General features: G+C 37.6%; 1 protein-coding gene across 1 annotated transcript in view; it reads left to right on the top strand.

The window, feature by feature from the left end:
- Window positions 1–6919, top strand: part of LOC121516481 (short transient receptor potential channel 7) — an 80113-nt gene extending 73194 nt beyond the window's left edge. The window contains exons 9-12 of the mRNA XM_041797792.1: window positions 223–280; window positions 1547–1563; window positions 5204–5279; window positions 5510–6919. Of these exons, the coding sequence (XP_041653726.1) occupies window positions 223–280; window positions 1547–1563; window positions 5204–5279; window positions 5510–5649 (291 nt within the window). The 3' untranslated portion in view covers window positions 5650–6919. The remainder of the gene's footprint in view (window positions 1–222; window positions 281–1546; window positions 1564–5203; window positions 5280–5509) is intronic.
- Window positions 6920–21385: the final 14466 nt, after the last annotated feature.

The following is a 21385-nucleotide window of genomic DNA, read 5'->3' as shown; positions in this document are numbered from 1 at the left end:
ATTTCCAATAATGTTTTACAAAGGGTTACAGTGACCAGATATCTTGGAATTGTCACAGATGAAAACCTCACCTGGAAAAGTCATACTATACATATTTCTGTATTTGTAATTTGTAGTGAGGCCATGATTCAGCCATACATCTTGTACTGCAGCATTGTTTGGGCTAGTATCATCATAGGCAATCTAAACTGTAATTTTTCTTTACAAAATCATTTAATCAAGATCATTACATTCTCCAACAGATTCAGGGGCTCCTTCAGTTTTCATTCTCAAATCCATCATTATAATACAAGGTCAGCCAATAATCTTCTTCTAGTCTTTTTTAGGACAGCATTTGCACAGTTTTCCATCCAATTCCAAGGATCCCCATTGTTGGAACTGATTCATATCAGTGACTGCAACAACTTCAATCAATTTACAATCCTCTGATATAATTGTCTATTTCACCTTTTTTAGCCCGTTTTTACCCCATGTTGCCTTTCTTACCTTTTTGCATCTTTTACCAAGATTTTTATTCCAAATTTACCAATTTTTGCCGCATTTTACACTTCAAACCTTTGCTTTACCTCTTTGATTTTTCCACTTTTAACCCTTATTTGCCACTTTTAACTGACTTTCACCATTTTGCACCATTTTTTATTCCTATTTTGACCCACATTGGTCATATAAACAATTTTAAACACTTTTTAGCTCATTTTACCCATTTTCCTGACAGTTGTTGCCCCTTTTTGTTTTTACTTTTTACTTTTTTTCCACACGTTTTTGAAACTTTAATGCATTTTTGCCTTTTTGCAGTTATTTCATTATTTTCATTATATCAGTTCCCTTTATGTTATTCTCTGGCACCCTGATGTTTGTGCACAGTCTGTCAGTCTGTCATTACTTCAGTGTGCTCATCCACATTGTTAACATTATCAAATATAAAGAAAAAGGTTAATTCTGATTTCAGAAAAGAGGTTTGCGTTTGGTAAAAGGCTATAGCATGAATAAATTACATTATTTTGTGTTGCTCTGATAGAGTGGTTAATATTCAGGTTAGAAATAAAACAAGGACAGCTCTCCCCTTTATCCCCTCTTATTGGTGGCCTTGCGTAGGTCAGATGTCTCTCAGCCTTCGCTGCTTCATTGCATGAAGAGTAGCAGCTAGTTGTGAGTGTCCACACCAAAGTTAAAACTCACTTTGACATTCTGGTGCTAAAATGACACACAAGCTGCAAAGCAAGGTTGTGTTCGTAGAAGGCATTTAGAAGTCAATGAACAAAGATTCACTCGTGCCAAGTGATGCTGTTAACTCCTTATGTGTTCTCCTTTGAGACATCTGTGAGCATGAGATACACTAACACAGCAGCCTGCCCCTTATTGCTGTTTTCTTTCCAGCAGCGTTTCCCCCGTCTAACGTTCTTTTCCATTATAGAGTGTCATTCAACCCTGAAATGTGACATAAACCCAGACTGCTGTTTTTCTATCTTACAGCTGCAACAGGATGAACGCTTCAGGACTTATCCGTGTCCAGGAGAGGAGTTCATGCCCAAAAAATCCCGAAAACACCCGACTAGATACCAGGTAAGACAGAGAGATGGGAAGGGCTGCTGGATCATAGAAACAAGCAAGAATGGTAAGAAAAGAGTAAAAATGAGTGACACTGAGTCAAAAATGACACAGAGCGGTGCAGATGCACTGAAGCAGAACAGCAGCTGGGTGTTAAAAATTTCTGGAAAGATATATGGAGGGAGGAAAGGAAAGATGTGGGAAAGGTAAAGTAAACAGGATATGAAAGGTGAGAAGGAAGGCTGGGGAGAGAAGGGAGGTAAGACGATGAAGACTGAGAGGAATGGATGAGACAGCATCAACTGAGAGGAAGTATAGGGATGGATCTTCTTAAGGGAAGCCCGATTTGTACTTATGTGTTGAAGCTACTTGAGATGTGAATCTTTGATATGATGTTCGAGTCAGGGGTCACCATGTGATTCAGAGTCCATTTTCTATTCTGACCAATTCCCAATTCACGGCGCACTCCCTAATTCCTATTTCAGCATTTACCCTGGTCTGCTGTGCAGTAAGGAGCTTTAAATTATTTTGACATTACAATCTGAAAAAGGGTGTTTGTGACAGTTTTATCAGATGATTAAAATAAAGTAACTGCAGAGGAAAACCTTAAACAAAGATAGAACTAGAAAAGCACTCGGAGAGCGCAGACCTCCACCATTAGCCCTATCTCCCAATAGTACAGAATCCTTTAAAAAATTCCTGGATCCAGACAGTGATCCAGATCACTCCCAAAATCTAATCAGTTCTTCCTTATGCCATTTCTGACATTTCCTGAAAATTTCATCAAAATCCATCCACAACTTTTTGAGTTATGTTGCTAACACACAAACTAACTAACAAACAAACTAACTAACAAACCCTGCCGATCACATAACCTCCTTGGCAGAGGTAATAATTTGTATGAATAAATATGTGGGCTTAGGCAAGAAAAGTATCAGAAAGTTGTCAGGGGAAAAATAATCATAAATTGATGCTGATGCTGTAGGAGAGCAGGTGTTAGGTTTTAATGAGTGACCGTGTTAACTGATGACTTTTCAGCTCAGTGTGGATGGCTGTCGTAGTTTATAACGTTGTTAAAAAAATTGAATATTTTCAATTATATCTTAAATATGCTTAAAAGGTATGATATTTTAATCATGGAGAAAAATTGTGACATTTTGAAGTTAGTTAGTTGGCCCGTAAAAATGTGACAGACAGAACGGTCATCCAATCACCCTTCAAGTTTTTTTTCAAAGGCTCTGCCCTTTCCCAAATGCTGTTTATGGGAGCTTCACCACATGGATGTGTTTTTAGAGCAAAACAAAAAGGCTATGGACGCTTTGTTCTCTTTAAAACAATTTTCTCTTGTCATTAAATTAGTGTTGTACTGATAATAATTGGATCGGCTGATTACTTTTCAGTTCCTTCCCTGACATGATGATAAAGATTTTTTCTGATTTTAACTAAGACTAATCTCCACCAGAAAACTTCCTACTTTCTTGTTTATTTGTATCCCTTAATTTACGGTGGAGTTGATATTTCATATTTGTTATCTTTAGTAAATAGCAAAAATACATACCAGAGTCTGCTCTTGGCATCCCTGTTAACCTGACTGCCTCTTTTCCTTCCTCTGCCTTATTAGTGGGTGAAGAATTTTGCACACATTCTATATCTGCTATAAATACTTCAATTATTTCATATTAAGTGATAAGTCTGATTGAATTTGAGTCTTCTCAATCACTCACTCGGACTTCAGGGTTTTGTCACTTAAGACAAGAACGGTTGGAGCACCCAAATCGATACAGATATGCAGATCCTACATGGATATAAGGTGGAGAGGAACAAATGTTGCACCTGAAATGTTTCAAGGCTTCATCTCCTATAGCTTGAGTGTCTGAAGCTCACACAATGCAGAGCTTATTTTGTCCACACTACACTCTGTGCGTGCAACACAGCTCACATGTATGGTTCACTGCTGAGCAGGTCGACATCGGTTTTATAAAAATATAACGCCAGTGGGGCAAATAGACTATGATGATAAATATTAGCACTGTTGTCTTTATAACTGACGGTAAACCCCAAGCTCTGTTGAATGAGGTAAGTAAGAGAAAATCAGACACTTTGGATGCTTTGTTATCTGCTCCTATTTCTTTGTTCCATGCCCATCCTAACGTGAGCAACAGAGAGGTAAAAGGAACAGGGTGATGGAATTGTGCTGCATCATGCTACATCGCTTGCATGCTGTCAGGATACTCCAGTAGGAAACAATCATCTAGTTATGTGTTACGATGTTTTATATACACACACATATATATATATATATATATATATATACAGTGCTTAACAAATTTACTAGACCACCTGTCATATTTGTCTCAGAGACCATCCAGCATCATGAAGTGCTTTAATGCGGACTCTTTTATTTTCAGTGAGCTCTCCACGTTTTACCATTTTGAACAGGAATGAGGAATTTCAAACTGAATTCACCTTTTTATACCCAAATTTGAGCCAACTCACTGGGCTTCTCTGAGAAGTCAGAAATCAATCAAGCATACCATTAAAACACTAAAACTCATTTTTCTGTTCAGGAATGCAAGTAAATAACTATAATTTGACATATTAATCAAGAAATATTAATGTGCTTTACTATTTTTTCAGTTCTTTTTGTAAATCAGTAAATTTGAAAATTCATGGATAACCATAATAGTTATATTTTAGCATTAAAAATATCATTTGGGTTAAAAAGCTTCTACATATTGGTGTATTAACCATTGCAGAAACATAAAAAATGATTTTGGTTTTACCAATTTTTACCAATGCTGCTAATTTAGGGCAGCTGTGGCATAAACCTTACTTTTGTTAAGCACTATATATATATATATATATATATATATATATATATATATATATATATATATATATATATTATATTTTTATATATTTTTTCTTTTTTGTTCCTTTTTACAATTTTGAATCCACTTTTTCCAGCTACACTGCAGCATACAACAAAGATAGGCAGGTATGTAGAAGTCTACGCAAGTACCTGATGTGCACCTTCTTATAGCTAAAACTATAAATCAAAACAATGCAGACTGCAAACCCTGCAGGGTCTGCTGGGAAGCATCAGGTGACTACCAGTCTCTGAAAAGTGTGTGCAGGCACATTGTGTGTACTCTGGTGTAGGATAAATGGCTGCAGACAACAAAGAAATCTTCTAATCAACATACTAATATCCAAATGTATCAAAAGTGCATTTTTCCAAGTGCTCCAGCCAGGTTTAAGATGGGCTCTGTTTTCCAATTGGCAGCACACCGATACACAAGTGGTCTCACTGCACACATCAACGCGTCACTCTATAAAACGTTTGTACATGTGGTGACAGGTATCGACCAGTATCAAGATTGCCTACATGCAAAGATTGACTGCCTGAGCCTCGGCAGAGTGTGCAGGATGTCCCTGATGGCTGCAGCAGATCAATACTCAACATTTGACAGTCTGTGAGACTTGGTGTTGCTCTTTAAACACTGTGTGGTTTTCTGTGTTTGTGCATAGACACGTTATCTGCACAAAAAGTAATTAGAGAGGGAGAAGTTTGCTCACTTGAGACACGGCATGTGTTGTCACATCACCTAGTCACCATCTTTCTATTAAATCTTCTTTCTTCTTCCTCTCACAGAAGATCATGAAGCGTCTGATTAAGCGCTATGTGCTGAAGGCTCAAGTGGACAGAGAGAGCGACGAAGTCAATGAAGGTAAAACAAAAACCCTTTAATGAAGGCAAGAGGCCTTCTCATTGTGTCTTTTTCTTTTCAGAATCTGAGCCAGTATGGATTTACATGAGGTCTTGCTGCGTATCATTCATGCACTGCCTAGTCACCTGCAGAGAAGCTTCATGTCCTTGTTCATAAGTGTCTAAGCAGCAGACATGTCTGTACTTACACACATGCGCTCACTGTTGTGTCTTTGTGTTTTCTTGTTACAGGCGAGCTGAAGGAAATCAAGCAGGACATTTCTAGCCTCCGCTACGAGCTGTTGGAAGAGAAGTCACAGGCGGCCGGAGAGTTGGCTCTGCTTATCCAACAACTTGGTGACAAGTTTGGCAAGAACACCATGAGGCACTGACGGGACTCGCAAGAAGGAGAGAGGGAGAGGAAGGGGGAGAAGGGTGTGAAGAGGAAAAAAAAGGGTGACATCAAAGGCAGGAAAGAAGGGTCAGAGTGGTTTTTATAAGGGGAGAGATCAAGCAAGATTTTAGATTTATTTTTGGCCTTTGCCTTAACTTTAATAGAGGATGGAGAGTGGAAATGGGAGAGATTTGAACCCGGGCCACCCACTTGGAGGACTGTAGCACCTGCATATGGGGAGCGTCCTTACCTTTAGGAATCTCAATGGAACAAGATTTTTAAGAAGAAAAAAGGCAATTGTTTTCTATATGCAATGACTAGTTTGTGAGAAGATGTAACTGAAATTGATCATGAGGTCAACAGGACAGAGGGGATGTGAGGTTTGTGTTGACGGCTAATTTAAGAGGACTTCTCCAGGCACGACAAAGTCACAGGCAGGGTGGGAGACAAAGGAAGACGAATGAGGAGGTAAACAAAATCACCATGAGATACGATAAAGAAGCAGTGCAGTGATGAAGACCGCTGCATCAGCTGCCAAGACATATCTGTGAAGGAGAGAGGGAAGCCTAGAGGAAGGATGAGGCAGAGGAAGGGCTGAGGAAAAAGGAAGGATGTGTGTAGAAAACTGCCAATATTTTAAAGAAAGAAAAGCTGACTTTGTTTCTCTGTGTTCACTTTGTCAGGAGAAGGATTATCACCTGTGGAGATACGGCACAGCCCTTTATACAGCAGGCTATCTAATTAATGTACATCAGTCCATGATGCACAATGATTCAGGAAAAAGTGGAAAACAAGTCATTGAATGCAATCCCCACATTTTAACATGTTTCTATAGTGTCCATACCATATGGTGTGATGTACAAAGATTTGCGCGTTCATTTAGACTGCCTCACAGAGATCTTATGTTAATGAAAACTGACTTTGTGGAGTTCTGTTCAGCTCTGTTATGCCAACATTATCACTTTTGACTCATCCAGAATGATTTCAAATACAGTGAACAAACACACAAACACATTCTGCCTGAAAAGTTGTAGTTTTGGCTGACTAACAGACGGCAAAAAGAAACAGAATACACAAAGACGAAGAAGACAAATTCACACTTTGTTTAAAGTCAAGGTCACATTCATTTTTTAAGAACTTCAGTAAACAATACAAACAGCCTTAGATAAATTAAGTGGATATGTTCCCGTTCGTTGAGCCACTGCAGCACAATCTTTTCTCTGCACAACACTTTGTCTAGAATAGCAACTGAAAAGCGACACGTCCTCCAGGATTTGTGTTTACAGCTGGGAAATGCAGGAGGTCAGTGCTTTCAAGGAGAACATGAAGGCAGGAAAAACTCCTCAGTCTGATGGCTTCAGGGCACACACGCATTTGTAAGATGAGAAAATGTGCGAGTTCCTTCAGATTGTGTGAACAACAAAGCAATCATTTGGCTATAAACAGTGAGATTCTCCTGTGGAAGCTGTGTGGAGGCATTTTATGGTTTTGTTTATCTTTTTTGGGTCTCTTTTGACAGAGTGCTGCACCAGCTAAATGACTGTGTTTAACTTCACCCGTGAATGGGCTTACAGAGGGGATGTTTGTACCGACAACAGACTATATACAGATGTAGATATTACTGGATCACTATGGTAACGATAACCGTTCTCTATGTAGCAGCAGGCTACAAAAAAACTGCCTGTTCATAGCTGAGATTCTTTAGATCATGCATATTCTTATATATAATTAAAGTGAGAATGCTTCTTATAATACTGGTTGAAGATCTATTTTTGTTTTAAAAACTCCTAAAATGTAACAGATTTTGTATTTTAGATAAAATCAGTGAATTGGAATAATTAATAAAATTGCAAAACATTTAATTATCCTTTCTTTCACTTTTAAAACCAACTTTAACACCAAAATGACAGAGTAACACCATAGTCATAGGATACTGTTATTGTTTGGAGAATATAAACTTAGCACAAAAAGTATGTAAATTTGTGTTAGGTAGATTATTTCTTTGTTGTAATAATGCTTCTTGGCATTCTTATACCTATTATTGTTTAGCATCTACAGAAGATTTGGCAAATTTTTCATGGGCACAAGCCACACGCTCAGCTCTGCTGCTTATCCCACAAATGCATGATCCTTAAATTTGGCACCTTTTAAAAATAAACAGTATAAGTGTTAAATGCCTAGAGGCATTGTTACAACAAAGAAACAATCTACCAAACACAAATGTTCTTACTTTTTGTGCCAAGTTTAGAATATTATTGGGCACATAGGTGAGTATCAGCAGGGATATATTTCACAGATTAGCACATTTAAGGGTCTATCATCACACATCACACATCAGTTATTTATACTGGGTAAAGAATTTAAGCTAACATCGTCATCCACAAAAGAAAATTGTACTTATTTATGCTCATTTTGAATATATCTGTATTTAAATCATTATCTGTAGTTTTATACGCTGAAGTAAACTCCTGAGCAGGTGTAGTCAACCCAAGCACACTTCTTAAAGATTTGTTTTTATTTGTTTCCAGATGGCTTAGTGCAAACAGTTTCCACTGGGGATATGGGGCACAACCTAGAGTGATTGAATGTTGTCTCAGATATGAAAATAATGTTATGCTCTTTTGGGAATGAACTGTGGGACTTAAATGTGTGTCTGTGTTTATTTGTCTTGTGTGTCAGAGATTGAACAAGCAGTTTATCAGGATCTGAGAAGCTTTGAAGATCCACACCTCCCAATATACTGTATTTTTAACTTGTGCGCAAGAAATACTGATGAAAAATCTTTTACTGTAAATTGTCATATTTTTGATCCTCAAATTAAAGAGATAAAACCTCCAAACTGCTTGTCTGATCATTTGAATTCTCTGTACATCTGTGCTGAAAGGTGGAGTCTAATTGAATTACATTAGTCTAAATATTCAGTGTCTATTTCGTCTGCAGCCCTCGGTAGAAATCCAGACATGGCTACAGCACTACAGTATGAACACATGCATACGCTAATGTACACATTCTTCAAACAAATGTTTGTGCAGCCGGCAGGACCCAAACTGCAAAAAATGAAGCTTAGCGTTAGCAGGACATGGCTAATTAATTCTGTCAGGTGTGGTGAAAAACTCAAAATGGAGGACCCAAACGCAGAACTCAAAAAGGATTTAATGAAACAAACAAAAGAACTTACTCAAACTAAATACAGGAAAACCAAAAACCAAAAGTCCATGAAACAAAGCAAATCCACAAGGAGGCACGAGTAAAATCACTGAGAGTAACACGAGGAGTACAGGCACGGAAGACATTTGACGAACTGACAAAGGACAGTGAGAAACACAGAACTTAAATACACAGGGAGTGATTAGACAAGGAGAGACAGGTATGGTTAACAAGACTCAGGGGAAACTAGTGAGGGTAATGACAGTGGAGGGAAACTGAAGCAGGAAGTAAACTGGAATCACACACAAGGAAAGGCAACTTCAAAATAAAACAGGAAACATGGAACATTTCACAATACACAAGAACACTGGACCAGGAGGGAATTAAAAATGAGGCAATAGGACGGAGCAAGGAAGCAAATACAAATACAGGGAGTAAAACTAAACATGAAACACAAGGAGTAAAACTAAACATGAAACACAGAGAATTTAAAGCTAAACATGAAACACAGGTAGTAACACTAAACATGAAATCAGGGAACTTAAAACTAAACATGAAACACAGGGAGTAACACTAAACATGAAACACGGGGAACTTAAAACTAAACATGAAACACAGGGAGTAACACTAAACATGAAACACAGGGAACTTAAAACTAAACATGAAACACAGGGAGTAACACTAAACATGAAACACGGGGAACTTAAAAATAAACATGAAACACAGGTAGTAACACTAAACATGAAACACAAGTGGTAAAACTAAACATGAAACACAGGGACTTAAAACTAAACATGAAACACAGGGAGTAACTCTGAACATGAAACACAGGGAACTTAAAACTAAACATGAAAAACAAGGAGTAAAACTAAACATGAAACACAGGGAACTTAAAACTAAACATGAAACACAAGGAGTAAAACTAAACATGAAACACAAGGAGTAAAACTAAACATGAAACACAAGGAGTAAAACTAAACATGAAACACAGGGAACTCAAAACTAAACATGAAACACAGGGAGTAACAATAAACATGAAACACAGGGAGTAACTCTGAACATGAAACACAGGGAACTTAAAACTAAACATGAAAAACAAGGAGTAAAACTAAACATGAAACACAGGGAACTTAAAACTAAACATGAAACACAAGGAGTAAAACTAAACATGAAACACAGAGAACTTAAAATTAAACATGAAACACAGGGAGCAACTCTAAACATGAAACACAGAGAACTTAAAACTAAACATGAAACACAGGGAACTTAAAATTCAACATGAAACACAGGGAACTTAAAACTAAACATGAAACACAGGGAGTAACACTAAACATGAAACACAGGGAGTAACTCTAAACACGAAACATAGGAAACTTAAAATTAAACATGAAACACAGGGAACTTAAAATTAAACATGAAACACAGGGAGTAACACTAAACATGAAACACAGGGAACTTAAAATTAAACATGAAACACAGGGAACTTAAAACTAAACATGAAACACAGGGAACTTAAAATTAAACATGAAACACAGGGAGTAACACTAAACATGAAACACAGGGAACTTAAAATTAAACATGAAACACAGGGAACTCAAAACTAAACATGAAACACAGGGAGTAACTCTGAACATGAAACACAGGGAACTTAAAACTAAACATGAAAAACAAGGAGTAAAACTAAACATGAAACACAGGGAACTTAAAACTAAACATGAAACACAAGGAGTAAAACTAAACATGAAACACAGAGAACTTAAAATTAAACATGAAACACAGGGAGCAACTCTAAACATGAAACACAGAGAACTTAAAACTAAACATGAAACACAGGGAACTTAAAATTCAACATGAAACACAGGGAACTTAAAACTAAACATGAAACACAGGGAGTAACACTAAACATGAAACACAGGGAGTAACTCTAAACACGAAACATAGGAAACTTAAAATTAAACATGAAACACAGGGAACTTAAAATTAAACATGAAACACAGGGAGTAACACTAAACATGAAACACAGGGAACTTAAAATTAAACATGAAACACAGGGAACTTAAAACTAAACATGAAACACAGAGAATTTAAAGCTAAACATGAAACACAGGTAGTAACACTAAACATGAAATCAGGGAACTTAAAACTAAACATGAAACACAGGGAGTAACACTAAACATGAAACACGGGGAACTTAAAACTAAACATGAAACACAGGGAGTAACACTAAACATGAAACACAAGTGGTAAAACTAAACATGAAACACAGGGACTTAAAACTAAACATGAAACACAGGGAGTAACAATAAACATGAAACACAGGGAGTAACTCTGAACATGAAACACAGGGAACTTAAAACTAAACATGAAAAACAAGGAGTAAAACTAAACATGAAACACAGGGAACTTAAAACTAAACATGAAACACAAGGAGTAAAACTAAACATGAAACACAAGGAGTAAAACTAAACATGAAACACAAGGAGTAAAACTAAACATGAAACACAGGGAACTCAAAACTAAACATGAAACACAGGGAGTAACAATAAACATGAAACACAGGGAGTAACTCTGAACATGAAACACAGGGAACTTAAAACTAAACATGAAAAACAAGGAGTAAAACTAAACATGAAACACAGGGAACTTAAAACTAAACATGAAACACAAGGAGTAAAACTAAACATGAAACACAGAGAACTTAAAATTAAACATGAAACACAGGGAGCAACTCTAAACATGAAACACAGAGAACTTAAAACTAAACATGAAACACAGGGAACTTAAAATTCAACATGAAACACAGGGAACTTAAAACTAAACATGAAACACAGGGAGTAACACTAAACATGAAACACAGGGAGTAACTCTAAACACGAAACATAGGAAACTTAAAATTAAACATGAAACACAGGGAACTTAAAATTAAACATGAAACACAGGGAGTAACACTAAACATGAAACACAGGGAACTTAAAATTAAACATGAAACACAGGGAACTTAAAACTAAACATGAAACACAGGGAACTTAAAATTCAACATGAAACACAGGGAACTTAAAACTAAACATGAAACACAGGGAGTAACACTAAACATGAAACACAGGGAGTAACTCTAAACACGAAACATAGGAAACTTAAAATTAAACATGAAACACAGGGAACTTAAAATTAAACATGAAGCACAGGGAGTAACACTAAACATGAAACACAGGGAACTTAAAATTAAACATGAAACACAGGGAGTAACACTAAACATGAAACACAGGGAACTTAAAATTAAACATGAAACACAGGTAGTAACACTAAACATGAAACACAGGGAGTAACTCTAACAATGAAATACAGGGAATTTAAAACTAAACATGAAACACAGGGAGTAACACTAAACATGAAACACAGGGAGTAACTCTAAACACGAAACATAGGAAACTTAAAATTAAACATGAAACACAGGGAACTTAAAATTAAACATGAAACACAGGGAGTAACACTAAACATGAAACACAGAAATAAAAGTAAACATGAAACACAGGGAGTAACACTAAACATGAAACACAGGGAACTTAAAATTAAACATGAAACACAGGTAGTAACGCTAAACATGAAACACAGGGAACTTAAAATTAAACATGAAACACAGGTAGTAACACTAAACATGAAACACAGGGAGTAACTCTAACAATGAAATACAGGGAATTTAAAACTAAACATGAAACACAGGGAGTAACACTAAACATGAAACACAGGGAGTAACTCTAAACACGAAACATAGGAAACTTAAAATTAAACATGAAACACAGGGAACTTAAAATTAAACATGAAACACAGGGAGTAACACTAAACATGAAACACAGGGAACTTAAAATTCAACATGAAACACAGGTAGTAACGCTAAACATGAAACACAGGGAACTTAAAATTAAACATGAAACACAGGTAGTAACACTAAACATGAAACACAGGGAGTAACTCTAACAATGAAATACAGGGAATTTAAAACTAAACATGAAACACAGGGAGTAACACTAAATATGAAACACAGGGAGTAACACTAAACATGAAACACAGGGAGTAACACTAAACATGAAACACAGGGAGTAACACTAAATATGAAACACAGGGAGTAACACTAAACATGAAACACAGGGAGTAACACTAAATATGAAACACAGGGAGTAACACTAAACATGAAACACAGGGAGTAACACTAAACATGAAACACAGAAATAAAAGTAAACATGAAACACAGGGAGTAACACTAAATATGAAACACAGGGAGTAACACTAAACATGAAACACAGGGAGTAACACTAAACATGAAACAGGGAATTAACTAAACAAAACTAAATACCAGATATATACAAACCAGGAAACCTTTAAAGTAAAACTAGAAACATGAAAATCACAGAATTAACATAGGAAAATACCAGAGAAACTTAAGAACATAACAAATCAACACCAGGATCATGACAAATGCCCCCAGCTCTCAAAGCCAATCACATTTCTCTCTTGCAGCACAGCGGTGTATTTAAATGATGTACTTCCTACTAATCCCTGCTTTCATTAATGCTGATGCATCATGCTGCTGCTGCTGGCAAAGCTTAACCTCCTCCGCCCCAGCCTCCTCCTTTATAGCATAAAGCTTGTTGCACCCTCATATTCAGATTCATGCTACTATGGATTAATTTCTTTGAACTAATTTTATTGCATTCAGTATGCATTGTATAAAATGTATCTATCCATATGGTGGTTTCAAGCCATCCACTACCAGGAAAGTCAAGGCATGCAGCTTTACTATCCCAGGGAGCATCTTTTGAGCAGAGCTTTCTCCACCAAGTAAAACTATATACCCATTTGACTATAAAATGGTTAAAAAAGACAAGAGTGTTCCTAAATAAAATGTAAACTAATTGCAAGCACAGCTCAGTAATACAGAACCTTAGTGATGCGCTCACATGTTATTTTAGCAGGTGAATTCTCAGTCCTCACCATTTAAAACTTTTCACACTGAGCTCTTCGCCAACGCACTGATCAGAACAAGTTTTACCTAAACTCCCAGCCAAAAGACACTAACAAACCCAAACTATAAATACAGAACTTGGACAAGTCACATGTATCACGCTATTATGATGTCATATACGCAGGAGGTCTACAACAGGAAGACAGATTTGTGTTTAAAGCCCTTTTATCCAAGATATTTTTATTTCATGACATCTAATGTCTCATATAGATCTACAGATGAGCAAGGAGAATTTTTTTTTTTAATACTACACATTCACAAGACTGACAATAACCACAAGAATCCACCATCTCAGAATATTATATATTACAAAACGTCTGATAGAAGGAGTTATAATGCAGAAGTGTTGACCTTCTAGAAAATTATGCTCATTAAAGCTCATTAAGGACAAAAAGAGGTGCAAACACCCAGCAGTGTAAACACTACTCTGCCAGAAACTGGTATTAACCCCTTAATGACCACAATGGAATTTAATGATCTCTTTCACAACATGTTGCACATCCTGAGCATCAATTAAAATCTTTGAAATTGGTATAAGGCTACAGTGCATGTTTTCTTCATTTGTTGGTCACAAGGGGTAATGGATTCTTTGATTTTCATGTTTAAAAAAACTTGTGCACACCCATCTTAATTATTAAGCTGTAACAGAATAATCGGTCTTCTCTTAAGTTTTTATAATTACATTTGCTCAAATTAAAACAACAAAAGAAAAGAATGTATCATTTTTTTCTATGTGGATCCGGCTTTTCTTAGATACATGTGCTGGAATAATATTGGGAACCCCTGGGCTGGACTAGCAGGTGTTATATAGAAACACTACACTCTACTGCAGACTTCAAACATCCTCTCATGTTTACATCAGGAGCAAATCCACCCACTCTTCTGTAAAAGCTTTTCTTGAGGAGGCTCTGCGTGTTTGCATTACAGCACATAAAGTGAGTCTTTACAGTGAAAGAATTCCACTGTGACTGGGACGTCAACCTGTGTGTGTGAGTGTGTGTGTGTGTTCACTGTGCAAACACACTTGGCGTGTCAGAGACATCCTTAGAGCTGTCATTTAGAGCAGCACTGTAAACACTCCACTGTACTGCATGTCCAGATGTTAAATATACCGTATGTCAGTGGGTCTCCCTCTCTCTCTCTGCTGCTGACACAATCTCTTTCATTGTCTCATCTGCCACTTAAGAAAGGCACACAAACTCTGCAAAGTCAAAACTCACACTTAACCTTACGTGTTCATCTTTTAAGCTTTACAGTGCCGATAAAAAGTATTCACTCACGTGGATGTTTTACCTTTTAATCGATTTTATGAACCCATCATGGTCAATATAATTTTTTGTCAATAAAAAAATATATATATTGACCATTATTGATTTATAAAATCTGTAAAAAGGGGAAACATTGAGGGGGATGAATACTTTTTATTGGAACTGTACCCTCTGGCTGTCATCAGTCTGCAGTAGGATCTTCTGAATCCCTCCTATATACCCAGGAGACACAGACACTTAACCCTGAAAACAGAGGTATATTAGTTTTAAGTCTCTCTATTTGCATAGTTTTAAGATTTCAAACACATTTTTCCCATCTCAAAAATTTCCACCAGAGACCTTAGAAGTCGTCCAGATTTAGCACAGAAAAGAGCACAAAGCAGCACAAGTATCCCCCTCCTTGCACCCTGTTTCATTAATGACCCTTGGCTGGACATCATAGCTGTGGACTGACCTTGCATCACTCCTGGTCGTAAATCCCAAAACATGTCTTATCTCAATGGCATGTGCTGTGTATAGATTTTTCCCAAGTATAGAACATTTTAGTGTCAGTAAATGGTGTGAGATATTTTGGTGGTGGGCTTAGCTCAAGGCAAAACATTCCTTGCACTAGCTAGTGAAAGAAATAGCTGTGATATCAGGATATGTGATGTCACGAAGACTGAATGGATGATTGACAGGACTGACAAAGGAGGAGTGGACGGACATTCACAACTATCTGATAGAAAACTAAGAGAATAAAACGAAGAGAAATGCACTATTCATGTGGAATTAGTATCATCTGTGGACCTTTAATGATTTATGAATCACCCCTGACGTCACATGGCACGGACAATTAAAGTCTGTAATAAACCATAATTTAGCGACTGACATTTCTGACTGAAAACACGGAGGTACAGCATGACAGCGATCAATAACATTGTTTGTTCTTATTGTTTAATTCAAATCAGTACATTCAAAGGTCATGCAGAACACATACCGTTTTACAGCTGACATTTCTTTATGTATCCTACACGTATAGTTTACCAGGGCTTCAAACGGACATGTGACTAAGTCTAGCCAGTTTTTCAGATCTTCTTTACATGTTTATAATCTGTATTAAGCTGTTCATGATCAATGAACTTGTGAATGATCCCCCATTGCCCTTCCATCATGTACTCTCACATGTGTAAATGTACACCTGATCACACAGAGAGGAAGAGAATGACTTCCACCTTCCCCCTGTTAATGTATGAGAGGTGAGATGGTCTTTCACCAGCATGAGCCTGTCCCTTTAAGTAGGTGGCTTATGGGTAATGTAGGCAGTGAGATGTAGCGCGCGAAGGAGAGAAGTATTTTTTTTTTTTATGCCACCGGAGCAGGTAGGAGTGTGTACAAGTCTAGTGTGTCAGTGAATTAAGTGACGTTATGCTCTGTCTCCTCTACTGTTTTACCTGCCACATCAGCCAGACCTGCAAGTTACCTGCATTAAACAAGCCAAAGCAGCTGTCCTGTACTACGGTTAGGGACGAAGAAAAGTGAGGTAACACGTCCTATGTTTGATAAGAACCACCTCAGTCAGTGTTTTCACAGTTTCATACAGTTGATGCTGTTGATGTTATTCTGCATTTTATTGATCTGGGATCGTTGCATTCCACATCAACAACCCTCCTCACGCAGATCAGCTGTTGATGCCAAGCACTGAATACTTAACAACACATTTCAAAACATGAACTGAATAACTCATAAAACATAGGGCTAAATAATACTGATATAAAATCAGCTACAGGTGAAGAAAGACTAAATTATACTGATATAAGATCAGCTACAGGTAAAGAAAGACTAAATAATGCTGATATAAGATCACAGGTAGGGTTGCCAATAGTCCCTGAAAATACGGAATCGTCTCGTATTTGACAATGAAATTCTGTATCCTGTTTCTGTCAACACGGAACGCAATAGAGTGGTGCAGAAATGAGTCCTAAAACGGGGAAGTAAGTTAGCATTTTAGCACTTCTGGTTCCCTAGTCTGAAAGTCTATGGGATTTTTAAGTGAGTTTTCAATGAGTTACAGTATTTCTCAATTGCTAAAACACTAAACCCTATTGCCTGAAACAAATGCTCAGCAGCCTGAACCCATTTATTGAATCAGTCACTGTTTTGGCAAAACCATAAGCACTTTTCACCTGGTTAGACACAACTTGCAAACACATTCTCACTCACTAAATCACGTTTTGCACTGTGATGTACTTGTGTTGCATAATGGTAAACACAGATAGCAAAAAGTTAAACACATTTGAAGCACAGGTGTCACAGCTTAAACACAATGACTCAAAATTGATCACACTTGTGGCTAATGATGTGAAGAAACCAATATAAGCAAGTTCAGAGAGCACTGGTTGTAAATGGTTGTACAATGGACAGAAATATGTTGTGGATGAAGTCCTCTGGCCTGACCCAGCATGTAGAGATGATGCTGTGGCTGAATGATTGTAGATACTGTAAGCACTTGAGTTTGATTTTGTGGTTTACACTGTAATGTGCTTCTCCTTTATATATGTTTTTAACAAATTTTCTTTACTGTATACAGGTACTAAATTCACAAGGGTTTTTTTTTTGTTTGTTTGGTTTTTTTTTTTTTTTTGCAAAATTCATTTTGCCTACTGTGAACAATTAAACATTATTTCTACAGCTTCATGCCCTGAGCTAGTGTTTTCCTTTTTTTTTTTTATGTATTGTGTAATGACTGCTCAGTAGTGTTTTTAATTTTGACTGACTTGGGGTATGATCTGACAACATTGTTTGGTTTTGCAGGAGGAGTCAGAGGTTTAGTGAATGTAGTTTGAAAATTGGGTTTTGTGATTATAATGTTGAAGAAAAGCGTGGTGGATGTCAAGAAATGTGTTTTAGCAATTCATAAATACTGTAAATGCCTGAAATAAGGTCTTTGGTGAACACAAGCTCAAGGGAGTTTAACATTTTACTCTACAACATAAAATACATCTGAAATGTAACCCGCCTTTGAATTGTGTACCTTTTCATGTCTTAATGACGGTGGTTGCTAAAAGACAGCTAACAAGGACTACAGAGCTTGTCGGGAAGCCTATACATCATCATGCGAAGCATGGCAGCTGAGCCTGTTGTTCAGTTGTATTCGTGGGTGATGACGTTAAATTCAGTTGACTGTGTTGTAGTTCAAAATAGTGTGACATTAGCTTTTTACTTTCGTCAGTTAGATTAACGAACCAGATATAATGCTTACGTATCTTATCAATTTATGAGGATTATCTTTATGGAAAAAATGTGTGCCTAAGTTTCATAGACTTTTACTGGACACAGATCTTATTTCCAGCAATAATCCAAAACCCCGTTGAAAAATCCCATTGGCTCGACGCCGAGGGAACCCATGTGATGCTAACTTCTGGGTTTGCCTACAAAATTACGTCACGACTGCACTACTCTATGGCCCAATCCTAATGTCCACACTCACACACTCACTGACTTTAAGGCACGCTCCCGCTAGGTCCGTGAGGGCTTAGGGCTGTCCCACTGTCAAATCACAAAGTGCGTGAGGGATCTCGCTCTGACTTTATGAGCCCTTTATGCACCCTTTCCGCGAGTGGGCATTTCTGCAGACTTAGCGTGAGGGAATTACCCGTAGTTCATTGCATTGTGACGTATGACAGGGATTCTTGGGGGATGCCCGCTGGTAAATGTGGCAAAAGTGAAGTGAAAAGAGCGAAATTGTAAACAAAAAATATGGAAGGTGCAAAAAGCAGTGGATATTGCAAAAAAGAAGTGTTTTTCCTGTAAATATATTATATAAAACAGCCTTCATCCACTGAGAAAACAGGTATATAGGTGATGCACGCTTGTTTTTATCTTTGTTTAAAGCTCTGCAAGATGCTGACTGTCAACAAAAAACAAAGGGCTGTCTCTTTCCTGTTTCAATCACTTCAAGCCCTTGCAGCCTCACTCACTCAATCACTTTCAAGGTGCAGTGTAGCGCCACATTATGTAATAACACCGCATTATGTATGTATGTATGTATAACTCCAGCCATAGGACTTAATGTGGGCTCCAAGGTATGCCCTACCCAACTACCTTGCCCTAACTCTAACTGCTTAGTGACTTATGCCTAAACCTAAACCCCCTTCAGGGTTCTAGACTAAACACCTAACCTTACCCTAGGACTTAAGGTGGGCTCCAGGGTATACCCTACTACCTTGCCCTAACCCTAACTGCTAAGTGGCTCACAAAATGCGGCGTTATTACATAATGAATTGAAAATGTATTACATTATTACATAATGCGGCGTTATTACATAATGTGGTGCTACATGCAGTCAGTTAAGTCAATGAGGGCTCAGGGTTTAGGGAGGAGTTTGAGATTCAGCCTATTTTTTCCGTATTTTCATCCTTCCTACTCTGCCACTGATGGTTAATACCCTTTGCATTTGTCAGTGTGATTGGTCAGCTAAGACACAGAGCCAATCAGAGGCAGAGGAAGGTGGGTCTACCCTTGGGATGATGCTTCAAACACTTGCGCAGCTGGAGCGATTAAAGATACCCGGAAGTGAGTGAGAGAATTAAACACTCGGTCGGACAGAAGCGGTGGAAGTGAGTAAAAATACAAATGCAGTTTGTGCTTTCAAGTGTTTTTTGTGAAGCACAGTGGACTGACAGACGTTAAAAGCTTCCAGAGAGTAACACAGACATAGGACTCAAAAGAGCCAAACTGTGGTGTCACAATTCTTTATTACCCAAACATCTTCCGAGACTGATACAGTAATAATAGCTTTCACGCCTGTTTTGATGGAAGTTCCATTCATGGGACATCATGAATCTTTACAAACATCATGAATCATGAGGTTTTTCTGTCTCTCAGTCCGTGATCTCCACTCAGCTCAGAGATGTAACGCAGCAGGGGGGCATGGCTTCAGATGCCATGTGTCCCCATGAGAAGAAAACAACTGTGATATAAGTGTAGCCAAGCTGAAAGAAACAGCATTTATATATAAATCAAACAGTCCTCAGAGAAAAAAAATATTTCACCTTATAATTTTTGTCTGGATTAGAACTGGGACTAGAGATTCTTGTGTATTTTTCATAATTGGTCTGATTTCTTTGTTTTTACATCTAAGTGAGAGACGTTAAAAACACAAGATGCTTTAATACTGTTTCATAAGTAACCTTCAGTTGTTTTGTAAATTTGAGAAGGGTCTGGGTGAAGACCGTACATCTCTGATGGCCACTCACAGACCATTCATCTGAGACACCATCTCTTTCATAACGGAAATACACACTAAAAACTTTGAAATAAAGTCAGATTGAACCTCTGTTAAGGGTTAGGGTAAGAGTTAAGGCAATGGAAAGTTTAAAACCTGATCTGCAAAGCCTGTGTTTAATAAAGCAGAGTAAACAGACTGCCTACAGGGAAAAAAGCTCATCCCTAATGAAACATTCTAATGTAGCACCATAGCTTACGTAGCTCCTTTAGCTACACAGATAACATAGCTAACATAGCTGAAGCTAAGCCCACAAAGTGGCTACATAATTCACGCTACATTCTCTACATAGCTATGTCAGCTTTAGTACAAAGCAAGCAAAGCTAAAGTGAGCCACTATTTGTGAACCCAGCTTTGAAAATACCAAAACATCCCTTTAAGGTCAAGTTTTTGGGACAGCTCTACAGCGGACCAGCTTACAGACACATTGCTACACTCATAGGAGCATCCTGTCTTCCATTTATTGTTGAATCTGCTTTCTGACCTTTGTTGCATCCTTTATTTCTTCCCCCTGTCCTTTTTATTTAATCTTACACTGCTGCTCTACATAAATAACCAATAAAGCATGAATGCCAGAACACTGTCTGTAATGAAAAAAGGACTCAGTTTGAGGCCAGAAAAGCAGCAAAGACCCTAACTGGTTAAACTACATGGTAACTGAATCGGTCTGAGGGAGAAGGAAGCTTCTATAATCTGATTTCCTTCACTGCCCCCCCCCCCCCAACTATTGATATGAGTTGTATCCCTCAGGCTGCTAACCAAGAGCACACTACATCAGTGTCAGTGTATTATTTTTGTGTCTTCTACATGTATTTCTGTGTTGATCACATGATAAAGTGTTCATAGAGTATGAGTTCATGCTTGGTTGCACATAAAGACCTGTGAGCAGAGGTTAACCAGCATGCTTGCATAGAAAACCTTGAAGACTTGTGTGTGTGTGTTTTAAAGAAACACTGTTTCACTGACATCCCTTCTGTGGTGTAATTTGTCCCAGGGGCCAAATGCATGGGAGTGATTCCAGCCCTCCCTCTTC

Source organism: Cheilinus undulatus, linkage group 10 (genome assembly GCF_018320785.1).
Source record: "Cheilinus undulatus linkage group 10, ASM1832078v1, whole genome shotgun sequence".
Lineage (NCBI taxonomy): Eukaryota > Metazoa > Chordata > Actinopteri > Labriformes > Labridae > Cheilinus > Cheilinus undulatus.
This window is presented reverse-complemented; position numbering and strand designations above follow the sequence as displayed.